The following is a 27,730-nucleotide window of genomic DNA, read 5'->3' as shown; positions in this document are numbered from 1 at the left end:
ATGCACTCACCTCCTAGAGAACAGCCTGCCATCATGCTCTGGAAACTGGTTGAAAATGTCAAGTATGAAGATATCTATGAGGTGAGTATATTATATGCATATGAGTAAGGGAGTATATGTATATTTAAATATACATCTAGCATATAGAAACAGGCAAGGCTATATAATACATATATAGCTCTACATATACATCCAGGCAGAAATAGAGACATACACCAGCACACATGAATATAGAGATGGGAAACCGAGAGTAAATGCTTAAATGCTTATTTATTTGCATATTTGTATTCAGCATGCCAAGTCCTAAACTTTTTATTTTTTTTTTCATGGAAAAGCTGTTTCATGCGATTTAAAACATCAAAGAAATGATCTGGGGATTGGAATGAGGCAACTTAAAGGCAAGAGTTTGATTGTTTAGACCTCCAATTATAAATAATTCGATTAAATATGGACAAATATTGAGGAAATTTTTTTAAAGGGAGAAAAAGTAGAAAAGAAACACAATCCGGTATTCAGGGACTGGATGCATTTCTTTCTCTTATTTTTTATTTATCAGTTCCAAGCTCAGCTCAACCTGAATATGGATTTTTCTTTTTTTTCTTGTTTTCACAATCGGATACGTTTTTTACAACTTTTTAATACCTCTACACCAACAGATAAGATGTGCATGTGTACATATACTGGCATTAATTAAGCGGCACATACATTCTTGTGCGTGTGTGAGTTCACACGCCCGAACCGACACAGCCAAAGGCAGCTCCGCATAGTCCGCGGACGGGAAAAGTTGTGAGCTTTATCCAGACCTTCTTTGCGAGGTCAAAAAGCAAACCAAGGGGGGAGGAAAAAAAATCACAGCTCAAACACTGCGAAACCTTTCTTAATTTTGCACGGTTTCCTGAGCCGGATCTTTCCCAAACGGGCTCCGCGAATGTATTCCTTGTAAGTTAAACCAGCGTGCGGGATTTTCTCAGAAACGAGGGGGGTAAAAAGAAAAAAAAAAAGAAAGAAAAAAACCGGAAAAGATGAGTGAGGAATGGAGCTCCACAAAATCATATTTTATTTTTTTTTCTACTGTTTTTATTTTTGAATTGAGTGGGAGGCGTTTGCACGGCGATCATGGGGGGCGATTTTCAGAAGGGCGCAATCCACCTCCAGCGGCGGAGCTGCTCCGTGGGGAGGCGGCCGGGCAGGGACCGGGACCGGGAAGGAGCCGGGGACAAGGAGGGGACCGGGGACAGGACCAGGGCCGGGGATGGAGTGAGCGCTGAGCAGCGACCGGCAGGGGCTGGGAATGGACAGGGAAGGGGCTGGGGATGGAGCAGGGACCAGCGACAGGGCAGGAACTGGGCACTGAGCAGAGGCCGGGAAAGGACTGGGCACTGAGCAGGGACCGGAGACAGAGCAGGGACTGGGAACCGGGCAGAAACCGGGACTGGAAACCGGGCAGGAACCGGGACTGGGAACCGGGCAGGAACCGGGACTGGGAACCGGACAGGAACCGGGACTGGGAACCGGGCAGAAATCGGGACTGGGAACCGGACAGGAACCGGGACTGGGAACCGGGCAGGAGCCGGGACTGGGAACCGGGACTGGGAACCGGACAGGAATTGGGACTTGGAACCGGACAGGAATCGGGACTGGGAACCGGGCAGGAGCCGGGGTGGGATCGGGCAAGGACCCGGCAGGGGCTGGGTAGGAGCTGGGTACCAAGGAGAGAGGGGACACCGAGCCAGGGGCTGGCTGCGGGGCAGGGCTGGGGATCGGGAAGCGGCCGGAGCCCCCCGGGAAGCGCCGTCGGGGCCGCCCCGTCCCCAGCCCCGGCAGCAGCCCTGCCCTCCGGGAGCGCCTTGGCACTTACAGAGGGGAAACTCCCGGGAAAAGCGCAGGAAGAGTCCGGGGGAAGGTACAGCTCCGGAGAAAGGACGGGATGGAGGGAAGAGCGGAGGGACCCGCCGGGCGCACGGGAGAAATGTCTCCGCTCCCAAAAGCTAATTATCACCGGCACAAGGCGGCATGTGCAGAAGGAGCAGGGAATGAGCACACACGTGTGTGTGTGTGGCGTGTGTGTGTGTGTGTGCGTGTCCCCGAGTGTCCCCAGCCCGCTGAGCCCTCGCTGCTTTTCCCTCCCCATCTCCCGGCACAGCCCGGCCATTGTCTGCCCGCAGCAGCAGGCGACAAAACATCTCCCCTCGCTGGCTGCCGAGCTCGGGGATGACGGCTTTTTTATCCACCCCGCTTTTGATGGGGGGTTTAGTCTCTGTGGATCTGCGGACACCCGCGTTTGTAGATTGCCGGGGGAGAGAAGAGCTGGGGGAGCGGTCGGGTGGGATTTGGCTGCGGGCAGGGTGTATCCTAACTTGGGGATGCGCTCCAGGGCATTGGTAACGTGTAGCCTGGAAAAAAAAAATGCAATTGTTGCTTTTTTTCTTTTTTTTTTTTTTTTTTTTTAAGAGCTGAAACCCTCTACTTTCACGTTAAAAAATATTTCTCTCTCTTCTTTCAGATTTATAATTAACAGCACGATGGTAGAGGCGTCTCAGCCACTTAAACCGAATCTGTTCTTAAAACAAAAGTGTGTGTGTGTGTGTGTGTGTGCTTGTGCGTGCGGGGGGGCAGCCCTGGGAAGTGTGAGTCTATTTAGGAAGGAACGTAAGTTGAACTTTAACAGAAATGGCAGACAGTCCAGTTGAACGGGTTCCTGCAACATCAAAAAGGTTTTGTATCGCCCCTGGCTTTGCCTCAAAACTATAAATTTACTATCCTTTAAAATTCGCTCCATGCATTTCACATTTGTGTGGAAATCGGGAGATCTATGTACGTATATATATTTTTTTCATATCGGGCCGTAGAAAGAGGATAAAAAAAAAGTGGGGGGGAGCCCAACAATGGAGAATCAAGTATTTATTTGGCTGCTGCGAATAAATATGATCTGTAACATGCACCAGAAGGACTTAATCTTCTCTGTAAATAGACCTATATTACAGTGACTGCAAGTTTCTTCTTCCATTCCTTTAAAAATTACTAAAAAAAAATTAAAAAAAAAAAAAGAGAGAGAGAGAGAGAGAGAGAAGGCTCTTTTTTCTTCATTATTTGCTTAAAAACAAACTGCAAGAGCAAAAGCACCAAAGGCAATCAATTCCTCGTATTAAGAATGTATAATTAAATAGATATTAAAACAAAAGGGAAATACACTTTTCTCTTCTTCTTTTTCTTCTTCTACTTCTTCTTCTGCTTCTTCTTCTTCTTCGCCTCAAGCATTGCTCCATCTCACTCCCTTGCTCCAGCTCAGCAGTGTCTCCTTTCCGCATCTTCCTCCGCTCGAGTTAATTGAAGTTCTGCCTCTTCCTCGCTAAACTTTTCCCCCCTCTCCCTCTCCCCAAACTCTGCCTCTGCCAGCCCCCCTCGTCTGATTACATCTAGTAATTCTCCACTGAATGAACGTCATTTACAATAGTAGGGGAGCTCTCGAGCTGGCTGCCAGCTTCACGCTCCATTTGGTCCTGCATTCTCCCTTTAAAGTAGTCGTGTAATATTAATAGTCATGAATATCAATTATTATGAGGCGGTGTAGAGAAGGAAAGGGAGGAAGGGGTAGCGGAGCAGTCTGAGCCTAGCCTTGGGTTGAAGAGGATTGTATTTGGGAGCTCAAAGGCAAAAAAAAAACAACAACAAAAAAAACCAAAAAACCAACAAAAAAAAAAAACAAAAAAAAAAAAAAAGGGAGGAAAAAAAAAACCCCGAGAGGGAGGGGTAAATCATATATGTAGATAGATGTTTCCAGGCTCGGTTTTGGGGGCACTGGTCTCTTTTTCTTTTTCTTTTTTTTTATTTTTTTTTAACCTTTTTTTTTTTTTTTGATGGATAGACTTCGAAATATCTCAAGCTGTTCTCCTGTATCCAACACGTCCCTTTGCAGATCTCCTTGATATTTTTCCCTCCAATTATTAGTATTATCACCATTATTTTTTTTTTAGCTATTACAAGACTTTTTTTATTTCCAGATGTTAGTCCACACCTATTCCGCCATGGTGAGTTTGGATCCATGTTGTACTAGAATTGCATGTTCTCTCTCTCTCTCTCGATCTGTTGTGTCTCTCTCTCCCTCTCTCTGTCTTTTTAAACGCCTTTGGCTTGGTAATTTAGCACAATAATTGGAGGAGGCTTGCAGCTGCTTCTCCCTTTTTGCATTGTGTGTTCCCGATTTGAGCTAGGGGAGTCTGGGGGGCAGAGCAGGGGGAAAAAGAACTTTTTTTCCTTGTTGTTTTTCTTTTTTTTTTTTTTTTTTTTTTTTTTTTTTAAACCATGTGTGCCATTGCTTGTGGGGGTTTGAGCTACAATTTGTGGAATAGATATTTTTCTTGTTTACTTTAACCTCGCAGCTTCAGTGCGTTGGAGTTGGACAAAACTCCTCTCCCACCTTTTCTCTGAAGCCTCTACAAACTCCCCCCACCCCCTGTCCCCCCCACACACCCCAAAGACTTTTCATTACAATTAACCCCCACCCCATTCTCCGGAATATAATATTGGAAAAGGAAACAAAAGACACTGGAAGTTGCTGCAGAAATCATAGCGCCTGGATTTGTTCAATACCGATGTCTCATTTTTATTTGATTTAATTTTTTAAAAAAATATTTTTTAAGGGGTAGATTCTCTTTAAGCAAAGTTTCCCTGTGATTTTTACTTTGGTTTTTTTCTTCTTCTTTTTTTCTTTTTTCTTTTTTTTTTTTTTTTTTCATTTTTCCCAAGTCCTTTTTAAAAAAACTTCTCACCTCAGAGTCTTCCGAGAAGTGCAACTTTCTTTTCGGGCTTTTCCACGTGAAAATGGGTTGGTGATTTTGAGTTACAGGACTTGAGCAGGGGGAATAAGCAGATGCTGGGAAACTTTAGGCAGGAGAAGGGGTGGGTTGTCTGGATAGACGGGTAGTTTGGTGCTCTTTAGTTTTTAATGGGTTTTTTTTCTCCTTTTGAGTTTGATTTGAGGGGACTATGGATTGGGAATTATACTACTGGTCTGAAATTGCAGATGGTATATGTGTGTGGAGCACTAGTCCTACATTTTTAATTATGACATTTAGCAATTCTCCCTCGCACCCCCCGCCCCTACCCCCTCCTTGCTAGTTCCTGGGAATAGAGACGATGTGAGTGCAAAACATTGGAACATTTCTGATAAGTGGCAGGGGAAGGGGGCACATCTGAATCTTACTTTCCAGCTGTTTACATCCTATTTTATTTTATTTCACTTCGGGTTGGGATTGTGCTCCTTTTACTTTTTCTTTTATATTATTTTTCTCTCTCTCTCTTTTTTTTTTTCTCTTTTCCTAAAAAAAGTCCTCTTCTTTGTTGTTTGTATGTCATTCCGCTTGTAGGACCGGCATGATGGAGTGCCCAGCCACAGTTCCAGGCTGTCCCAGCTGGGATCCGTCTCGCAGGGACCCTACTCCAGCGCTCCTCCGCTCTCTCACACCCCATCCTCGGATTTCCAGCCGCCTTATTTCCCACCCCCCTACCAGCCTCTTCCTTACCACCAAAGCCAGGACCCTTACTCCCATGTCAATGACCCCTACTCCCTAAACCCCCTGCACCAGCCCCAGCAGCACCCCTGGGGACAGAGGCAGAGGCAAGAGGTGGGATCAGAAACCGGGTCACTGCTGCCACAGCCTCGGGCCGCCCTGCCCCAGCTCTCGGGACTGGACCCCAGGCGGGACTACCACTCAGTACGGAGGCCAGATGTCCTCCTGCACTCAGCTCACCATGGCCTTGACTCCGGCATGGGGGACAGCCTTTCTCTGCATGGCATCGGACACCCAGGGATGGAGGAGGTCCAGGTGAGGCACCGCGTTTCTTTCTCCTGGGCTGGGAATGGTCACCGAGGGGTTTCCAGCATTATTGCTGTGGGTTGCTATTGTTTTTCCGCACCGGGTTTGTAATTGTGGTATTCCCCCTCCCTCTCCCTCAGTTTTGCTATTTTTTTATTTTTTTTTTTTTAATAAGAGAATTTATTTCCTGGCTGTCACGCACAAGCTCTGCATTAAAAACCCTCCCCTACATGGCAAAGCAGCAAAGTGCAGGGGGAAGGCAGACATGCTGCTCTAAATATTCCACGTGTTTCAAAAGCTGGCAGAGTTCAAGCTTGGCTTTTCAAATTCCAGTTATTTCCCATGCAATCTCAGCTTCCACTCCCCTCCACCCCCCCTCTCCTCCCCCCAACCAATTTCCTGCCTTTCAGAGATTTTGATGAAACTGTCGAATTACTACATTTTTCATCCGGGAGGGAGGGAAATTATAAACAAAACCCAAACCAAAAGCAATAACTGGTGATCAGGAGCAAGTCCCGTGTCCCCACCCCCCTTATTCGTGAAGTGTGCTTTGTAGGCTAGCACAGATTTTAAATAGTTTCATTCCCTCTTTTGGATAACAAAGGAGTTTCACCGGGCTCAAAGCACAGTATTTCCCGGCTTTCTTCCATCCCACGCAAAACTCATCATCACGTGTTATTTCCTAAAAGCAGAAGGACCCTTAACAGCTTCGCTGCTGGGGTGGTTTGCACCTTGCTGGAGCAGGGCATGGCCAGCCCGTGGGGACCCCCGAGGAGGGGGCTGCAGCCTCCAGGGTCCAAGTTCTGCCTCAGGCTCTCCTAATAGGGATTTTAGGGGTTCCCCTCCAGGCGTTTTTATCTTTTTTTTCTTTTTCTCCAAAATTTCTTTATCATATATCATATCCGTATACGTACTTAGTCCTGGGATAAATAAAGGTATAGACCACTGAATGAAATAACGACTTCAAAGTTATAGAAAGGGAAAACGAAAAGAGAAAAGAGAAGCTGGGAAGATAAAAAAATAGCCTTGAAAGAGGATGCTGCTGGACATGAGAGGAATCAGCAGCAGGGAAGCGGAAGGGATGCATTGCTTTGGCTTGAGGCTTGTCTTAGGGCTGCACGGGAAAATCCCCGAGCTTTGCTGGGGCGAAATGTTTTAGGCTTTGCCGTTTGGATTTGCTCCCGCCTGCCAGCTCAGTGACCGTGGGGTCGCTGGTTTCTGCGGGTTCCGAGGTGGCTTTGAGACCTGGGGGCAGCCCTGGGTGCGATGCGCAGGTCTCGTCTCGCATTCCTGGCTCAGACAAAGTGGTTTGCAAGTCAAGGCGAGTTTTACCTCTGCGAATGTTGAAAGGAGATCGCTCTCCTCCTTTCTCTCTGAAGCCGATGGGCTTTAAGTACTGTTTGTGCCTGGGTATTTACACTTTCCCCGAAGAATAGCCGGTAATTGTTGTGCTTTTGTGAGAAATAGAGTAAAATAGAAGAGAGAGAAGGAAAGGAAAGATATTTTAAGAAAAGAGAAGGAAAAGATAAAATGCGGAAAGGACGAAAGGAGAGAGGAAAAGGAGAGAAGATAGACAGGAGAGGGAAAGGAGGGGGAAAGGGAAAGAAAGAGAGAAAGACATAAAGAAGGAAAGGGAGAGAAGAAATAATCGGAAAGAAGGAGCTCAAATCAAGCAGCTCTCCATCCGTTTCCCAATAAAACATCCCTTCTGCGGGAAGGGCACTGCACTGGCTGAATGTGCCTCCCCCGGAGCTCCCAGAGCAGCGGGGCCACCCGCGACCTGCTCGCCAGGGCTGGCGGGGCGCGGTGGGATGGGGACAGGACGGGATGGGACAGGCGAGGCTGCGGACCAGCAGGGCTGGGGGTCCTGCTTTGGGGCACCGAGACAGCAGGAGATTAAACAGGCCCTGTATTTCTGAAAGTTTGTTCCCAGGTTGGGGGAGGAGGGGAAGAGGGAGAGGAGGGTGTCCCAAGGAGAAACACGTGAAGGAAGAGGTGTCCAAGTGCAAGTTAACGCAGGCAGGAGGGAAAGCAGCCCAGAGCTCGCTGCTGCCGCTCAGCACTTTCTATTCTTGTCCCCCCAGCAGAGATTGATGAAGTTGGGCCGTTTTCCATCTTGATATTTAATATGGATTTATTCTAGGTTAAAGAAACCTTTTCTAGAAACAGGGAGTTTTATTTAGGCTATGTACACTCATTATCCACCATCACTAGATATAATTTCTAGGAAGCGTTTCAAATACTGGTTGTTGTTTTTTGGTTTTTTTTTCATATTTCAATAGTCCAAAAAGTTGAACGAATATCTAGATGTATAGTTGGATAAAGATGTTTCTCTTCGCTTTAGCTTACACGTGTGATCAAATATGTGCCATGAGAATGGGCAGGGCTGAGAAGGAGACAGAGAGTGCGTGACAGAAAGAAACAGTGGTTATTTTATAAACACCAAATCCAGTCCATGTGTGAGCCATTGTCCAGGGTTAGAATTAAGTGATTGTAACACGATAGCGCTCTGTTATTGTAAACAGAACACGCTGTATTGCTATTGCTGCCCCTCTCGAGAGGAATTTTCAATCTGCCATTTACAACCTTCAGACAGGGAAAGGAGAAGCCAAGACCTACTTATTGAACACAAATTTGCATCATCTAATAGTGGCTCTGAAAAAAAACTAGATATTTTTTTGCCCCACCGGCTGGGCAAAAGTAGAGTCACTAAACCTTAGGTTAGTAGTGTTATTAAAAAGGTAATAAATGATTCGATGAAGGGAAAACGGAGGGGGAAATTCAGATTCTGTACACTATTAGTATGAAAATATAGAGCTCAGTTTTTAAGGTTTTCAGTCAGATGTATCCATAGAAGCTGAATAAGGTGGTTATAGATAGTATTTAGGATGCCTCATGGTATCAGATTATTGGAGGAGGGAAGGGAGGGGAATCTTCCTCTCCAGATTTTCCAAGTATATCTGGAAACTCATCACCTTTCCCCTCCCTGCACACACACCTCCGCTCCTCCTCCTCACTCACGCTGCCACTACGTGCCAGCTAGAGACACGGAAAGTTAAGTTGCACCAAAACACCCAAGTCTCTTATAAAGTAACCCCTGGTATCACTTTTAACTAAAGAAGTCTAGTAATTAAAAGTCTGAGTTGTTTTTCCACGTTTCCGCATGCAGTCCTAATTAAATCTTTACGATCCTCTCTGTGACTATTAACTGCCAGCATGCTGAGCGAATATCCTGTACAAAAACCCAGCAGGAGGGCGTAATTAGATAGAAAATCAGACAGGAGTCTTCTCATTAACTACAACAACTAACCCACGTTGCTGATGGAGCGAGTGGAGTGCACGCACACGCTTAAAGGGCGTGCACGGCTCCAGAGATAAGGTGAGATAAGGAGGAAAGATGGGGGAAAAGAAAAAAAAAAAAAAAAAAACAAAAAGGAAGGTGATGTTTCACGTTTACCTCCGCTTCTGTGGCACTGAGGTGCGCCACGCTGCACTCCAGCAGGCTGCAGGATTTGCTCATCATCCCTCGTCGGGAGCTGCTCAGGGAAAGGAGGGAAGACTTTGTAATTTTATTTTGTGCCCTTTAGGTATGTAGCCTATTGATTATGAGAGAGAGGCACAGCCATGCCCAAACACAGCACATAAGGCACCGCTCTGTGTGTGCGCTCGTTTGAGGGTGGATTCAAGGAAAATGAAAGGAAAGCTCTCATAGAAAATATTGTTCCGTCGCATTTTGGGGAGATGTAATTTTCTCCTAAACAGCATTCCATCTGGAATGTCTCCACTGAGCACAGAGACGGAGATAAGGACCAGATCTGAAGAAGCTCAGCTTCTCGGCACAGCAAAGATAAAGTTAAAATAATGGTGAAGTAAATCTCTGCTTTGTTGCAAAGGTGCTTTGCTTATCAAGGAAAAACGTGACAACTCCCCAAATACGCAAAAACACTGAAAAACCCAAATCCTTTAGTAATAGAAATGGGAAAAATAAAGCCAAGAAACCCAAAGGTCTCCCTTTTCCTCAGAATTTACCCTGAAACGGAACCTGTATGAATCCTGCCATAAATTGTTCTTATGACACCTCCTCTTTTTCGGAGATTACTTTACTCTGCCGAACGCAGATTCAGCAGTAATTTTGGTTTGTTTGGGGTTATTTTGTATATTCCACTTTCGTTTTGAGAAGTGAAACCAAGCATTTGCTGTGTCCTCTGTGCCCGTCTTTGTTCTCTTCCCTGCTAAAGAAGTTAATGCCATAATAACAGGTGTGCTCCTCTGCGGGCTGGAAAGAAAGGGGGGAAAAGGGGGGAAACAAGGCTTTGAAATCCGGAGACTTTTTTTTTCCTAGGCAATCAATTTGATGGTTCATACTTTTGATAATGTGTATTCCCGCTCCTCCCTCCCCATCCCCACTAATTCAGGACATGGAAGCAACCTCGGGGGCTGTAAATCTCTTTTTGCTCATCCCCTGTACGATGTGGGAGTTGCACTGCTCTCCGAAAGGCTTAGGCTTTAATTAAAAGTTCATAATGTAAACTATGATATATAAAAAGTAAATGGCCCTTGAATTATTAAGATGTAGCAGGGTTAAACAAACAAACAAAAAAAAAACAAAAAAAGAAAAAGGAGGAGGGGGAGGAAAGGGGAGGGAGCATTTAAGTTGTCCTTAATCGTGTTCATTTATGTCATGCAATAGATCTTGCAGATGTTGCCAAATTGCCACATTTTCAAAGGAAGAAATATAAAGCTTTATGGAATGCAAAAAGTCTATGTGATATCTATGTTTTATAAGATAACAAAACCAGTATTGCACCCCATATGCTTCACACCTCCTTTTGTTTTATTAGAAGACTATATAATTTGTAAGGATTTAATTTCCTTGTCGATTGGGGGAAATAATAATAATAACAACAATAATAATAATAACAACAACAATAAAAAAAATCCCTCCTCCCCTAGTGAATGAATATAAATGGAAATAACAGGTACTCCAGTTCGGAATGACATGATTTATGTACGGGATTCTTTAATATCCAGTCAATTTGAATAGTGATGTTTTTATATCCACAGTCAGTTGAAGATGCCAATAACAGCGGTATGAACTTATTGGACCAGTCTGTCATTAAAAAAGGTATGGATTATTCCAACAAGCTAGAGAAACTTTTACTGTGTAGCGATATCCTCATGATATATTTTGACTTTGGGGCAATGAATTTCTCCGGGAAGCAGGCACCCGTGGCAGCAAGATGAATAGTTGATTGGATCAGCAGATAGAGTGAAGGGATAAGACATGCGAAAGGAAAAGTTCATATCCCCGCCTCCCCCGCCCTTCGAAGGGTTTAATTACACGAATATCTCTAATGGGGCACCCCGTGCTCCAATGCAGCTCCCACCCCCTTCCCTCCCCCTCTCCCCCCCATAGTTTTCGGTGGGGACCCCTTGGCTTTTAATGGGGGAAGGGGTTGATTCCCTTTGGGGCTCGAATGCATTTCCCAGGCGAATCAAACGCGGAGAGGAGAGAAAGAGCTGCCCATGGAAAGGCAGACTCAGCCCCTTCCCCGCTCCCTCCAAGATTCCCCTTCCCCAAGATTCCCCCTTCCCCATGCCCATTTTTTACATCTTTCTACATATGCGCCCATGATTTAGTGTAACTGCAGAGCCACCCCATACTGTTAAAGCGAATGTGATATTAACAAATGTTTGCAGTCTCTTGTACAGCTGTAAGCAAAATAATTAACTAATTAAACTAATTAAATGTAATTACAATAACTCATTTTGGGGCGTATTACAGCTGCTTAATTTTTTTACGTTTCTCTGACAGTCACTCGAAGACGCTTGGCGATTAGTGTTGTGTTATGCTGATAGACATTAAACAGATCACACGCTGCAAATGGAGAGGAAGCTATCTTTAATTATCTAAGGAGTTTCTATTTCTAGATTCAATTTTAAGTACCAGAGATGAGGTTTAAAAACGCTGTCCCTTATGCCTACTATCAACGGCACTTATCTCCAGGACCTTGTTATTTGTCAAATGCGCACAAATAGTTTAACAGCGACGATTTTCTGGGATGTAAAGAAAAATAACAGAGAGGGTGTTTATCTAAAATGTGTTGAAGGCAGCATGAGGTCCTTCCGTGTATTTATTGTTTGTTTTGTTGTTGGCTATTTGTTTTGTTGGGGGTTTTTTGTGGTTTGTTTTTTGTTTCTGTATTTTTTTTTTAATTTAAATATCCGTGTACGGTCTCTCTTTCACGCACAAGATCAAGGTCTGGTTATTTGAGCGAGGACAAATGAAAACTTGGAGACCATTTGACAGCACCATTTATGACTATCGGTTGAAAGGTCGAAGGGTTTAAGAAATAGAAAGTTACTTAACTTTAAAAAGAAAAAGAAAAAAAAAAAAAAGGTTGTATATTCCCGCTGTTTTGGTTCTGTTTGAGTGTTTGGTGGGGTTTGTACTCAAGGTCTGTAACCTGATGGTTTCTGGCTGTATTTTTTTTTTTTTTTTTTTTTCCCTCACTCTCCTCCCTCTTCCCCACCCCCATTTGACACCTCATACACTCCCTCTTGGGTGTATTTGATTAATTGGTACTTGATTTGTGGCGGAGAGACTCCTTTCTAAGGTTGTTCGGTGCTGGTCTTTTGCAGAATACACAATCCAAAATACATTTTTTATTTTTTTTTTAACACACTCCCGCCTGTGTCTCTCCCTCCTTCATCTGACGAGGACAGCAGAGACATTCCATGTGCGTGCCGGGTGGTGCAATCAGACAGCGAGCAGCACTAGCATGTGAATGCCTGCAATCATTACGTATTTGGTATAGGTTTTTATATGTATTAGGCATATATTTAGGTGTGCTTCGTGTGTGTGGGCATTGCAAGGGCCCCAGATGGAGCAGCTGCTGCCTAAAGAGACCCAGCCCCATCTAGGTGGGATTACTTGTGCCTATTTGCAGCCAGAAGAGGAGATACTCTGAGTTTACACATGATGAACAGGAGACACATGCTCTTTGGAAATAAGGTTACTAAAAAAGAGCCTGAGATGCATTTGCTATGGTTTAAAAGTCACTGCAGCAGCATTTTCTTCCTTAGAAGTAAGGCTGAGATCCAAGAAACTCTCAGGCATAAAGAAATACTGTATTTTTTATTTTTTTCCACAGTGAGTTTCCTGGGTGCAGAGGAAGAGAAATGGGTAATAAATAGCAGGTCACATTTGTGGCAGTCAATATTTAATCAGGACGAGGAAAGGAGCAAGGATACTTTCTCTCAGTATCAATTTCGCTTTGTTCCCTGCAGTTTGTAGCTGTGAGGGTGTACTTTGAAACAAGAACAAGTTATTTTAACTCTGTCAGTCGTTCTTGCAGGCAGATGGCACAGACAGATAGACAGACACCCAGGTACTGACAGATTTTTGTGCAGTGGAACACTCCTGTGACTCACATTTGGTAGACAAGGGTCACAGAGGGTCTGCTCCACCCAATCCCAGTTCACTGCCTAAAATTCTTCAATTGCAAAGTAGGAGAAGTATGATGGGGACCTGAAGCTTAAACTCAATTATATCACCCCGGCTGTGTCTGTTCCTTTATGGCCCCTGAGGCCTGCAGAGGGAATTATCTCTCTATGCAAAAGGTTTGCCAAAATATTAAGGAAATTTTATAGGGATTCATCCACGGCTATTGATTTATCTCAAGTATCGATCCCACACAACAGATTACATATACCCAGGCTCTTGTTACGTTTGCTATCTGAGCTTACTTGACATTTCTGAAGTAATTTAGTTAAGAGGAAATGAGTTGTTCCCAGTAGAGAGAGCAAACGAGTGGAGTGAAGGTAGCCAGCGTGATAAATGGCTCTTTCATTTGGAGATCTCCAGAGCTCGTTTAAGGCTAATTTTCTGTATTAGCCCCCTTTGAGCTATTAATGCAATAGGCAGGGACCGTGGCCCCTTGTCTCTTAGCTGCCCCATTAGAGAGAGCATTAAGCTACCAAGCCTGAACTCCACCGTGGTGGTGGTGGCGCTGAAATAATGAAAGGTGCTTTTTAAACTCCCCTAATCTAAACTGGCAGAGGGTGGTTAATACGATTTGAAGGGGGCTGGTCAATGGACAATCAATAAACTAATAATGAGAAGGATGCGGTACATTAACAGTCTAAAAATCCAACGAGACATTAAAAAATCATCTTTAACTCCCACTTCCATTAAGATTTGGGTGGTGGGAATGGGAGGGAGCCAGATAAATCATCAAGATGATAATAATCACCAAGAACATTAATATCAGATTTAACTCAGCTTTCAGAGCTTACTGGCTGCACGTTTTGAGGCCTTTCCCTCTATTTTGGCTGAAATGAGGGGAAGGTTTGCCATGTGTCAGGAATAAAAGATCTGGTTCCCTTGTCGGATGCTCATCTGAAATTTCCTTGGCACTCTCTATGGTGAAAGAAGTTGTCTTCCTGCAAAACCTTACATGGCCTGAGTCCCAAGTTAATTTTTTGTGACTCTGGGGCACAGTCAGTGACCTTAAAATTATTCTGATGTATTTATTTACTTTCAGCTGTTTCTGACGATCGTCTGCACACACACATCTGATTTTGCATGAAAGGCCATTTTAACTTGAAGACCTTAATTCATGGTCTTGCAAACACGCTCCGCTGTTCTTCCTACTTTAAAGAAACACATGAAAGAAGGTGTCTTAACCTTTTGTTTTTAGCTGTTAATAATCCAGCACGAGTTTCCTCCCCAGCTCTTGGAGCAGCTGATAAATGATTAACTGAGAACCACTCCGGCCTCAGCTTTTCAGGTGATGGATCTGGGGCTCAGGAGATGGTGCCTCAACCCCACTCAGTTCCGTGCTCATTCCTGGATCACCCACTGAACCTGAGCATCCCTCTAATTAAACGCAAAGCAGTTTCGAGGGAATACATTCCACCTCGAAATTTAGTCCCCGCTTTCAGGGGACGGGGCGAGGAGAGGAGGGGACCAGGGGGACAGAAGGAAATGCGAGATGAACACGCACTTTTTGTATTTGTTCTTTAAAATTAAGATGAGATCCGGGTCTCTTTAGTTTCGGCGTCTAAGACGCTGCTCCCGGACGTTTTGGGCTTGGCTGCTGAGTCAGACCGAATCACCACTTACAGCAAAGTCCTGTTGTTAGCAGGGACAAGGAACTTTTTACTCATTTAAAGTCCAGTAGGCAGAGAAAAAAAAAAAAATAAAACCAAAACAACTTGAAAGCAGTTTTATAGTTTATTAGTAATTAAGTTGTCCACGACATTTTAAAATAAGAAATTCAAGAAACCTTTATTCTGATTGATTATTTGACTGACTGTTCGACTGCGATATTATTCAGCTGGGTTATTGCAATACTATCCATAGTTTAAACACTTATTAAACAGCTGTTTTTAGGACATAAATCTATTATTTCTTTAGTTTTACTGTAGTCAAAACAGCTTTTTTTCACCCCATTTCCACTTGTGAGTTCACATTTGCGCGCATTTTCACACGTTTGAGGGGAGCAGCCCAACACCAAAAAAAAAAAAAAAAAAAAAAAAAAAAAAAAAAGAAAAAAAAAAAAAAAAGAAAGAAAAAGCCTAAGACTTAATGTATGCACAGAAAATTGTAAACATGTAAAGAACTGAAAGCTTCACGCTGAGTTTCGCCATGCTCCATTTCCCCACCATTTCCTGCTGTCGTTCTAAAGCGATCTCACTCATCTAGAGATCCCGTTTGCAGGAACAGTATGCTTATAATTACTAACAAATCAAGCGGCTACTGTTGCTCTCCCGGTTTATTGATAAGCTGAAGAGAAATGGAAGGGGGGGAAATGACAAAGAGGCTGGAAGTAACCACAGGAGGAGAGAAAGAAAAAAAAAAAAAGGGTGAGGAAAAAGATAAAGGGATGAAAAAGAAGGGAAAAAAGACAAAGGAGGTAGAGATATATAAAAGAAGGGAGAAGGCAGAGATTTTTTAAAGGCGGAATTATGTATTTTGTGAGTGCTTACACGCAGTAAGTAGAGTTTGGGGTGAAAGAAAATGGAACAGTTTCTGCTGGAGATGACAGGAACTAAACGGGATAAAGTGAAAGCAGGAGAGCTGGGGATGCTGTGTGGGTACGTGTGTGTTATTCTCTGTCATTTCAGCAGTTGTGGCAGTCCCTGACCAACTGGGGAGGGTTGACATTGGCTAAAAAGATACTCTGCATTCGGGTTTATTTACACACGGGCAGGGATTTGACACATGCAGCTGCACGGACGTGGAGATCTCCTCACCCACAAAAGCTCCACGTTCTGTTATCTCTGCCGATGTCTGGGCTGGATCTGAAAAGCTCCAGCCATGATAAACATATAGATATGATATAGATAGAGATAATTCATTCCATGGCAAACACTTTTTGGAGGCAGCATTAGGTAATTTACAGAAGATGTAGAGCCTAGATAGAATAGATCTCTCCGAAGCTATGAAATTGCGATAGACATGCTTACACCGCCTGGCAAGCCTCTCGAATGGGTTCAGAGCTATCAGGCTGCAGCTGATGGGTTTGTTTATACCGTCCTTTTCAGGGAAACTCCGCTAGGAAAAGCAGCTGAGGAGCTCTCAGCATAGCAAGGAAGGCAGCCAGCCTGCTTCCCAAAAGCAATTTGCAAGGAGAAAAAAAAAAACCAGCCCAACCCGAGCACGTGAAAATCCATAATTCAAAGGTTAACTAATGTAATGAGCGCTCTAAAAGGCCAAAGCGAGCGGGGTGAGGTACATTTAAGCATTGCACGGGTCCTTCTCTCTTTAGTGAGTTTGGACTAAGATCAGATGTTCGTGGAATTGCTGCCCCTTGTTTAATTTCTCAGTTCACTGGACAGTGACCTGATAAACTGGTCACTAAATATAGCCACGGTAAAGGTGTACTCGAACCACAGAGCCCGTGTGTTTGTCCCAAGAAAAAAAAATGCCAGTCATGGAAATCTGTCTGGCGCTGCTTTAACCCAACTTTTTTTTTTTTTTTTTTTTTTTTTTTTTAATTTCTATTTTTTTCTACTTGATGCTTCACTAAAACAGAACATTGTGCATGAAATAGGAGATATATCTATGTAAAATGAGGGGGAAAATACCAAAACAATTTTTTGTTCTGCTGGTACTGCCTCTGATACACAAACGAGTCTTTTCCTATAGAACCAATGACCAAAAAAAAAAATCCTAATAATAGCAATGAAAGCTGGAGCGGGCCTCTAACTCTTTAATAACTGTTTCTGAGCCGTTCTCAAACTATTTGAAACCTCCTTTATGAGCTGCATGAAGTGCCTAACTAAAAATAATAGAGAAATAGGAATCCATTTCACTTTCCTATTCCCTGAAGTCAAGCCACTCAAAATAATTTGTTTATACTGGAGACTATATACAAGGCATACGAAGCAATATGTATATCTAAAATCGACATGCCTTTTGGTTTTTAGCTGTTATAGAGCTTTTATTGTGGGGGTCTGGTCTGGCAGTAGGAAATGATCTGCAATAAAAACAGTGAAACACGGTTGTGTCTATTCCATGCACTGAGGTTATAAAATTGGCAATTGCCCAGTAGTTAGCACTTGGTAATATATTAGGATACCCGATCTTATTGTTTAGCAGCTCCAGACGACTTAAATATCCGCTCAACCCTAATGGTTTGATTCTCCAGATATGTTGCAAATAAACAGGGCTTTTATGACTTAACTGACATGTATTATAACTACCTAAATAGCTGGCATATGTGCATAATAGAACCTTAATATTTGCCGAATTGGTTTTGCAATTGATTGAGTGGAAACGGGAGATTGTGGAGCAGTATCTGCTTGAAGAGGGTGTGTAATCAATTAGTCTTCTCCTCTGAAGCATGCCCGCTGGTCTGCCGGGGCTCTCCCACCAGCAAAAGCCCCAATTTCAGCGTATATTTTCTATAAGGAAACTCGTGTTGCCGCGGATGGAGAGGAAGCTGCAGTAGCAGCTGTCAGCTCTTATTAACTCCTGCATAAAACATACCTTAAGTATGGTTTGTTATCAATTACTTGCAGAAATGAAACAACTGGGAAAATGCAGCGAGGCTCCCTATAAATTAAAGTGATTGGGTGATTGATTAGAGCACCTGCTGTAAATCATAACAGTTACACACAATTATAAGGGAGCTACTTAAGTTCATTTGTAAACAAAATCCATGTCATGGGGGAATTACTCTCAGTTTTAGTTTAGCCAATTTTTTTTTGTTTATTTCTGAGTGTGTCTGGTTGCTATTATGGGAATTTGTTCGTTATAATCCCTTGGTTACTCTTAAAATAACCTCACTGGTTTCTCAGAGAAAAGAAATACTTTTTATCTTGGAGAGAACAACACGGTTTTATTTTGTTTAGTTTCACTTTATCATCCTCCTTTTACTTTTCCCTATAACTACCTTTAAATATGTGTTGCAGAAACCAAATCAGTTTTATTTAGGGGTAGGAGAGTTCCTACTGTTTCACGGACAGCACAATATGATCAGGGTGGAGAGCACCATGGTTAGACCAGATATTTTTTTTCCTGGTGTTCATTTTTCTCAAGGAAAAGACTCATTTTATTTCATAAACCAGACTTAATAAAAACACAAAGCAATAACAGAGCTGTCTTCCCATTGCTGTATCCTCCAGCCTTGATACTTATTTAAGACAGCAACTCCCTTTGTGTAGTAGAATTTATTCCTGGCTCAGCTTAGCAGTAATGGAAACATTAGCCAAAAAAAAGTAAATTTTCCTCTTTTTTTCCCCTCCAGAAAGGCGCTGTCCGTTGTACAAAAGGCATCGGGGGGCTCTGGGTGAGACACAGGCTCAAACCCGAAAGTTGCCAGGTGCTTGCCAATATGTATTTTATTTCCCAATGATCAAACCCTGCATAGAGGCTGTACTGTACCACCCTTCTCTCCATCCATCATCCATGGAGCACTGTCCTAGAGGTTGGGGGAGCAGCACCCTTTAGGTTGCTGGAGGTAGCCAGAGATTCAAAACTCCCTCTCATTTTGCCGTTCAGTGCATGTCAGAGAGACTGTGGTTTAACCTGCTCTCCTTCGTGGCGTGATGGTTTCTCTCTCCCCTCCTCCCCTTTTCTTTCTCCAGTTCCGGTTCCTCCAAAATCTGTTACTTCTTTGATGATGAATAAAGATGGCTTCCTGGGTGGAATTTCTGTCAATACCGGAGAGGTGTTTTGCTCTGTACCTGGCCGCTTGTCTTTGCTTAGCTCAACTTCAAAGTACAAAGTGACTGTGGGAGAAGTTCAAAGGCGCCTCTCCCCTCCAGAGTGTCTGAACGCGTCCCTCCTAGGAGGAGTGCTTAGAAGGTAAGGGGCTGGGGCAAACGTGTGGGTGTGTCTGGGTCCCCATGCATGCACCAGAAATCCTTGGTCAACAGAAGAGATGGTTTCAAATACTCACTGATCCTGCTGTCAGAGCCTGTGTGTGTAATGCTGGTGATAAGGCAAAAATATGCTGTGTTCAACATTGGGATGAATGGATGGAGAGCAGGGAAAGATTTGGCCTTGTTTAGCCACAAATGAAGGAACCAAGACAGAAAGATTTTCCTCTTGCCCATGCACACGGTTTCTATCACTTCTCCTCCTCACACTTCTCTCTTAGAAAGTGGACAAAATAAAATGACATGACGAGCGTGTTTCAGGATGAACTGCGGGAATTTCAGTACCTAATGTATTTCTAGGGATTTCCTAGATAAACCCACGAGGTTTCCTCTGTATGACGATCAGGCAATTATGTCACTTATGACGAGTGGTGTCACACAAGAAATTGGCAGGGATCTGATAGGCAAGCTGTAAGGTAGACAAGTACCTAATAAAGAAAAGCCTCCAACAGGTAGCTCTGAAAGTCAGAAACTCAGCACTTCACCCAGAGAAAGCTGCTACTGCTCACAGCTGGTCTCGAGGCCTTTGCTGCTTAATATTTGTGCAAATCACCCACTAATGTCCTGGTGGATTTTGCTGAAGACCTCAAAATAGTTGGCATTGTTGGTGCTAGAGAAAGTGGGGAAAAGGAATAACCTTGAAGTCCGGTTGCCACTCCATCCTAATAAGTTGGAGACTGCGCTTTTATGTAGAAGCAGCAAGAATTTAAGCTCTGAGGCCATTAAGCTGGAAAGGCTACCAGGGAGAAAGGGGTTTTTCTTCTTGGCAGTGCCTGAGGGACTGTGAATTGTCAGCACGGCTCGTCTGTAGGAAAGGTGAGCTCAGGCTCTATCTCAGTCACAGCAGGGAGAAGCCATGGGGTAAGAACATGAGGCACCAGTTCACACACTCAGGCTGGGAGGGTACAAGATTTCATTGTCTGTGTGTGAGGCAGACACCAGGCTGGAATAAAAATAATAACTTTTGGACAGGGACAGATGCATGCAAATTGACAAGGTATAAACTTCAGATCGTGTTTAAAAGTTGCTAATTTTAGAGGAGGAAATCTCTTGAAAACTCCTCTAGCAGCAGCTGGGATACTTTGGCTCTAAGGTGCTTTAAAATGAAGTTGGTGTTCGGGGTTCCCCCCTCGCCCCCGCAAAAAATTTTGTGATGACGTCAAGGGCTCTGGCTCCCTGTCTGGAGATGAGGGGGAAAATTCTGCTACATGTGGTCAGTCACCCAAATATACACGTGAGAATTAGGGGCTCCTAAAATAGCTGCTGTTCCACGTGAATGTCTGTAATCATTGTTCAGCTGCCAGGGAGAGCAGCAGAGATTTTTACTTACAGATGCTAACCTGCCTGCTCCTTCTGTACAACTGCAAATGGAGCAGGGAGAACATCTGAGAGATGCTCTGCAGAAAATATAATTACCAAGGTAAAGAAGCATTATTATTGAACTTCAGCAGATTTCTGGACGTGGCCCAAGCCATAATTATTGGCTGCTGCTGACTTCAGTTCCTATCTTGAATCTAAATTTTAAGCAAGATTTTTGTTCAGAGCAGATGAAATATAGAAAGCTGCTCTCTTGCAATTCTGCCATCCAGCCCTATTTACTTCGATATAAAATAGTGGGAAGCCAGTCTGGCTTCTCTGTAGTTTCTGGTTTTCTTTCTCTAAGTGTGACTTCTAATTCTCAAATTTTGAGTAAGAATTAGGAGAGAGTTGTTAGACTTTGTTCTTAGGTGCCAAAACTCTCCCTGACTTCGCAGGTGGCACGATTTCATCCCCGGGGGTTTACATATGTATGTGCGTTCGAACAATAGCTCTGAATTTCCCACGTATAGCTCACTCACCCTTTTATTGCCCTTATCAGTAACCTCCGACAGATATTCCAATCTTCCCCCAGGCGATCCATTCCCTCTTTATAACGCGCCCAGCCTTAGGTGAGCTCTTCTCAGCATCGCTCAGGAGCACACTCACAGGCGGGAAACAATTTCATAAATATTTCCCTCCTTTCCAATTTATCCACAGGCGCTGCCTTCGAACTTTTCAGATGTATTTGTGTTTTTTTAACCCCTCGTCTTATTCTGGCTCTTTCCTGGAATAACAGAGGGTTTAATCCTCCTCTACCTTCCCGCCCATCCCTTTACTACATCTTAATCCAAGTTGGTATCATACCCACTTGCTCTCTAGATCAGAATCTTTCCATTAATTATCGCTGTTTGGCGTTATTTGATTTCCCTGGATAAAAGCGGGAGAAAAGTGGGTTCATCCCCACTTCTACCCCTGGGAGAAATTAAGAAAATCTCAGCAAACCCAAGCAGAAATCAACACCCCCAGAGTCCTTAACGTCGAGTGAAAACCCTCCCAGGCTTCGCTGACTGCACAGACTAAACGTTTCTTCCAGGAACACTGCGGGGTTAATCACGATGTTAATTTCTTTGCAATTCTAGAGCCAAATCGAAAAACGGGGGGAGATCTTTGCGAGAAAGGCTAGAAAAAATCGGTTTGAATTTACCAGCCGGCAGGCGTAAGGCCGCAAATGTCACTTTACTCACCTCCCTGGTGGAAGGTAAGCCGAGAGTCGCAGCTCTCTTCACACCCTCTGAGCTCCTGTCTCACGTTTACAAAAAAAAAACAAAAATACCAAACAAACAAACAAACAAAAAAAAAAAAAACAAACAAGCAAAACAAACAAACAGATCCCCAAAAACATAAAAAACCCCCCAAAAAATCACAAAAAAATCAAAACAACAAAAAAAACCTCAAGCAAACATATTAAAAAACCATTAAAAATGAAAAAAAAAAAAAAAAAAATAAAAAAGAACTGGGATCAGGTGAGAAAACCCTGTATAGGTGAAAATCAGGGTGGAACATCATCACGGTCAAGGATACCATTCCCCAAAATGAAGTCACTGGCCCGAGGGTCACTGATCCCTCTTGGTGGCAAGAGTGAGTGTGTCTGTGTGTGTACGTGTGGATATATGTGTGTACATTTGTGTGATGTGTAACTCTGCAGGGCAGTCCCGTTCCTCATCCCATATTTCCACCCTGTGATCTCCCACTCCAGGTCTGCTCCATCCTCCCGCTAATTCGCTCCTCCTGAACTGATTTATGGCCGCTACAAGATGCTCAGTGAGGAAAAGATAATACAAAATTACTTTTTTTTTTTTTTTTTCTTTTTAAATAAGAAAGCAGAACAATTTACAAGTAGCAGAGCTCGGTTTTCCTTAAGGTGGCTGGAACTGAACAAAGAGACCAGCTAAAAAGGAGAGAGGGAAGGGCAGGCTGAAGGTTTCAAGTCAGCTAATGTCATTTTGGTGGCCAGTGTGTTTCTTTGATTTGTGGTTACTGTATCGACAAGGAAAAGTTAGAGCCACTAATAAGTTTAGGGTTATGTGCGTGTTTATGCTAAGAGAAGTTGGACTTCCTCCAAAAACAACCTAACCGGAATAGTATGGATGCAATTATGAATTATATGTATCTACATTACACATACACACCGAGAGGCGTATAAATAATCCACTTATCTCTTCTGCCTATAAAGCGAGCATAAATATTTGCGCTAGATATTAACTTTTCAACTCTTTTGATTGAGTTAGGTGAGTGACAAGACGCTGCCGCTTGCAGAGCTGAAGGAAAGCTCCCGAAAAGAAGGGGCTGAGGGGCGGGGGCTCCTCCTGGTACCCGATGTGGGTGATGGAGAGTGCGAGGCTCAGGGGGTTAAGGACAAGGTGTGAAACATTTCGGGGGCACCTTGAGCGCCCTGTTAGCGCAGCTTCAGCCCCACGGTGTGTGCGGAGCGCCGCGCTCTCTGCTCGCAGCAGCGCCAGCCCCTCCCCGAGGCCGGTGTGAGGCTCCAAAGCCCGTGGGCTTGTGTAGTGATGCTAAAATCTGTGTCAAGTGTGCAGTAAGGTGTACATTCCCCTCCTCTCCCCTGATTCCCGTACAAATCAACAGTTTGCCTCCAGAGAGCTCCCTCCTTTTAGAAGAAGCTGCACCTGATGGAGTTTTATCTCCTTTTTTTTTTTTTTTTTTTTTTTTTTTTTTTTCCCTTTATTTTTTTTTTTTTTTTCCGCCTTCCTGGCAGCAGCGGGGTTGAGCACAGCTGCTCCTGTGTGGCCGGGAACAGGAACGCTCCGGTCGGTCCCGGCCCGCGTTGCCCGAGCGCTGCCTGGGATGACCCGGCTCGGGAACCCCCCTCCAGGCTCTGCCCTCATTAACCGGTTTGATGATTAGCGAGAAGCATTGCAGAGCAGGAGGTGACGTTGGAAAGCAGCTCCTGATAGTTAAAAATAACGCGGTCCTGGAGTTATTAGACATACCTGCTTGCTGGAAATCTTCCCCCTCGTCCCTCGGGCGATGCTTTAAAGGGTTTAACGCTTTATTCTAGAGGGGCTGAGCTATAATCTGGTGGAATCCCTCTAGAGTCTGAGGGTTTTTTTTCCCCCTCCTCTTTTCCTCCTTTCTGCAGCTACTGTCTTCTTCTTGTGGCATGAAGTACATCAGTAGGAGTTGGATGGCACAAATCTCTGTAGGCAAGAAACCTGAAACCAGGCAGGCAGGAAAAGTGAATTAGAATTAGAGTTAGAATAATAATTATTTTGTTCACAGAAAAAAGTTGCCATTAGTTGTTATCTTTCCACCAACAGACAGGAGTTCTTGTTGCATGATGGTCAGTTAAAAATGCAAATTGTTCAGTTGTCATCGGGCTAAATGCAGTTATCTCCATAATCTTACAGAAGTGGAGGTAACTGTAATAGTGATGCAAGTGCCCTGTGTGTGGATAAAGCGTGTCTATAAAGTCCCACAAAGAATTAACATTAATATTAATAATATATCCACATCTGTGAAATTTTGGACAATGATCTGAGGTATTGAAACAGGAATGGTTTCTCTGCTTTTTAGAGAAGTTTGGGTCCTTAGTTTTTCAGGATTTGACCAGTTTCCCCTTTCATTTTCCTTTGGTCCAGTTAATTTTAGAGTTGTGTGTGTGGCTGGTGTGTGTGTGAGCTCTTCCCTCCGATCTGCACAAACATGATGGGTACACGACACGAGTGCAGTTAGCAATGACAAATCTCAGCACCTCAAAACCTGTCCCATCCACTTCTGCCCCCAAAATAGGGCTGCTGGGGGCAAAACACACAACTGGAGCCCGTCCCTGAGGCGGAAGGGATGGTGACAGGTTTCCAAACACGGCCCAAAGGAGCTGGGGTCCCCCAGGGGACGGAGCCAGCCCAGCCCGGGCCGGCGGTGCCCGGAGGTGTTAATTCCCGTCTCGTTCCCTCCAGGTGAGGCCGTTCATTTAGCTCGGGATTTTGGGTACATCTGTGAAACGGAGTTCCCAGCCAAAGCTGTTTCTGAGTACCTGAACAGACAGCACACGGACCCCAGCGACCTCCACTCCAGGAAAAACATGCTGCTTGCTACAAAGTGAGTGCCAAGTTAACTCATCCCCTTCTGCCCTTCTCGGGGAAAATCCTCCCTGGCATCAAACTCCTCCTCTGAGCAGAGGGAATTTCCAGGCTCTGAATTCCGGCAGCCCCGTGGGGAGGAAGGATGCTCGAATTGCCCAAAGGACCTCTGCACCCCTTTGCAGTGGGGTTCCTGCCGACAGACCCTGGCCCTATAGAGGTTGTAGGCAATGCTCCCCTTGCTGTTGTGCATCACTTCCAAGCTAAAGCTATCCCCAGTTAAATAATTTTTATGTAAAGTGGACCAAAAATTTATATTTTGATTCCACAGGGTGTTTGTCTGTCCCTCCTGCTGCTCACACACACCTAAATCACAATACCTTTTCCATATGATTTAATTAAAAATATATATTAAAAAAAAGAGATAAAAATAAAAGCCCACTCCCATCACTGTTAATGATTCTCAATTTGTCCCCCCCAACCCATCTCTCCTTGGGATTTCCTCGTGGGTGTGCTGTATGTGATGATTTACACCAGGCTGTGCCTCCCAGGCTGCTCACTGGGTGCTTCATGGTCTGCTCGGGTACTCAGCAGTGGGTGCTGAGTGTTCACACATCTTCATCTGCCAGGGAAAAAAAAGGGAAAAAAAGAAAAGAAAATAAAGAAGAATCCCAGCCCAAACATCTCTCATTTATTTCATGCTCTGGGACGTGGCTTGCCTCCGATGACAGTGTAATTTAAAGAAATATATGGAGGGTTGAAAAATCATTTGCTCAAATTTGTCCAGATGTTTCTTAGACGTGATTGGAATTTGATTGCCCTTTTCCACAGGGTCAGAAGATATTAATGTCCCAGAACTTTAATTGCTCGCAGACCCTGCTTTGCTCTTTGAAGATGTAAAATGTTGGACTCATTACTGTTTGTTCTCCAAATTCAAAGTTTCCTCTCTTGCACTTTCCTAATGGATAATACACATAGAAGTAGACCTTTATCTTTCCCCACCTCTGAAACCTTTAACCCACTGGGAATTTCAGAGAATTTCAGAGGATGAGAGCTGAATGTCTTTTTTAAGGGTTTCTTTTTCCTTTTTTTTTTTTTTTAATTCTGGGCTTTTTTATCTCCAGTCCCTGGGTAGGCACCTGCCTTAAAAAACTGATCCTTTGGGTGTCTTAAAGAAACTATTCCTGTGGGAACTTCACCAGCCCCCAGGGTTTCTGCATTGCCCAGGCACCTGTTGACTTGAAGGTCTTTTGGACCAGAGTAATTAAAAAGAAAATGTTTGTGTGTGAATTCATTTAAAAAATCAAATCTGAATTTTCAAAGGGGCAGGCAAACAACCAAGAGACAGATGTGAACTCTGATGTGTTAATTGGGGTGTCATGCCCCCAGAATAAAATGGGAAGTGCTCGCTTGGCTTCTCATGCCATGAATAAGCCAGCATGCAGTCCCAAAATCCTAATTTTTCTCAATAAGGTAGCCCAGCCTGAGCAGTGTCAGAGAGGCTGTGTTTTAGCCCTTCCCTGCACCAGGTCCCTGTGCCACACCATAGCTATCAGTGCACGGCTGTGCTTTCCTTTTATTTCTGGGAGCTGCTTTGAGGCAGGGTCAGGCCTCCAGGAGGATTGGTGCTTGGCAGATCCAGGGCACGTTTCCCTTTCAGCCTGGCTGTTTCTGAAGCCACCAGGCAGGGCTGGGTTTTCACAGTGCTTCAGGAGCATCCCTGTGGCTGCTGGAGAGATCTGAATCTCCAGAACTGGTGTTATCCCCTGAAGAGCATCACTCTGAGCAGGGAGTGCTGGCTCACCATGGCTGGTCTCCAAGAAGAACTGGGGGAAGGATGGTGGCAAAAAGATCCCATCCCATGTCTTGGGATCACTTTGGTTTGAAATTACCCCTTGCTTGTCACAGAGAGCTGTTGGATGAGCCTAACATCCACTCTTCTCTCCCTCTCTTTGCCTTTCTCTCTTCCCTGCAGGCAACTTTGTAAAGAATTTACAGATCTCTTGGCCCAGGACAGGACGCCCATTGGAAACAGCCGGCCCACCCCAATTTTGGAACCGGGCATTCAGAGCTGCTTGACTCACTTCAGCCTCATCACTCACGGCTTTGGGGCCCCTGCTATCTGTGCTGCCCTCACAGCCCTCCAAAACTACCTGACTGAAGCTCTCAAAGGCATGGACAAGATGTTCTTGAACAACAACACTGCTAACAGGCACACATCTGGCGAAGGACCAGGTAGTAAAACTGGAGACAAGGAAGAGAAACACAGAAAATGAGAGAGAGAGAGACAGAGAGAGAGAGAGAGAGGAAAAAAAAAATTAGAATGAAAGAAAGGAAAAGAAAAAAAAAAGGTTAAATAAATAAAAGGAGAAGAGAGAGAGAGATAATCTTTTAAAACAAAACCTTCTTAATTTTAGCTTTAAAAATACTGGATTGGGCTTTGGAAGAATTCTATTAGGTAGGACAAAATAATAATAACAATAAAAATAAAAAATAATAATAAAAGAAAGACAATAATTTAAGATTAGAGGAGCACAATGGCGCAAGACCAGTGGTTCAGAGTCTCTTGCCAGGAACATGTGAAGACAACCACCAGGATTTTTTTCCCCACTTCTGTTCTTTCACATTTTTTAAATAATGATTGGGGGGGAGGGGAATATAATAATAATTAATAATAATAATAAAAGAAAGACATGAATAACTTATTGGAAGAAATCGGAGAAACATTTTTGGTGTCAGTGCTTTGATTTCTTGAGCTGCACAGTCTGTCTTGCTATCATTTTTATTTTATTTTTTTTTTTCTTTCTGTTTTGAGCAACATCCTGTCTCCACCTTGACTAAAACATTCTTCCAGAGTGCTCCTTTCTGAGCAACCCCATGGCCTCGTTCCCCTCAGCTCTTCCCACCTCATCTCACCACCCTGGTTCTGTCTAGACTAGGAAAGGAGGGGAGCTCCCAGACCCTCACCAAGCCACCACCACCAGCTGCCTTCACAGCAGCATCTTAATTTAGGTGCCACCAGAAGGGACGTTCGGCGTGGCTCAGCTGAATCTGCCAGCTCTGTTTTTTCAGAACTATTCCGTGTTTTTCTTTTTCCTGGTCTAGACAGACTCTCTGTTTAGA

General features: G+C 44.0%; 1 protein-coding gene across 2 annotated transcripts; it reads left to right on the top strand.

Annotated features, from left to right (window-relative positions):
* TFAP2B (transcription factor AP-2 beta) lies at positions 1-27,730 on the top strand. Of its 2 annotated transcripts, none has more exons than XM_056488627.1 (7): positions 1-81; positions 5,367-5,825; positions 10,881-10,941; positions 18,915-19,134; positions 21,647-21,765; positions 24,485-24,626; positions 26,583-27,730. In XM_056488627.1, the coding sequence occupies exons 1-7, from the start codon at positions 1-3 to the stop codon at positions 26,881-26,883; spliced, it is 1,383 nt and encodes a 460-aa protein (XP_056344602.1). In that variant the 3' UTR covers positions 26,884-27,730. The 2 variants fall into 2 exon arrangements, with proteins under 2 accessions (XP_056344602.1, XP_056344603.1); XM_056488628.1 differs by lacking the exon at positions 1-81 and adding an exon at positions 3,599-4,028.

Source organism: Oenanthe melanoleuca, chromosome 3, assembly GCF_029582105.1.
Source record: "Oenanthe melanoleuca isolate GR-GAL-2019-014 chromosome 3, OMel1.0, whole genome shotgun sequence".
Classification (NCBI taxonomy): Eukaryota; Metazoa; Chordata; class Aves; order Passeriformes; family Muscicapidae; genus Oenanthe; species Oenanthe melanoleuca.
Note: the sequence above shows the minus strand (reverse complement) of the source record. Positions and strands in the feature narration are given on the sequence as shown.

What these genes read in the sequence shown, in the direction of transcription:
- TFAP2B (XM_056488627.1), top strand. Translation starts at nt 1, where the DNA reads ATGCACTCACCTCCTAGAGAACAGCCTGCCATCATGCTCTGGAAACTG. An exon ending in CTAGGAGGAGTGCTTAGAAG is followed by an intron (nt 19,135 to 21,646) that starts GTAAGGGGCTGG and finishes TTGCAATTCTAG; the next exon opens with AGCCAAATCGAAAAACGGGG. An exon ending in AACATGCTGCTTGCTACAAA is followed by an intron (nt 24,627 to 26,582) that starts GTGAGTGCCAAG and finishes TCTTCCCTGCAG; the next exon opens with GCAACTTTGTAAAGAATTTA.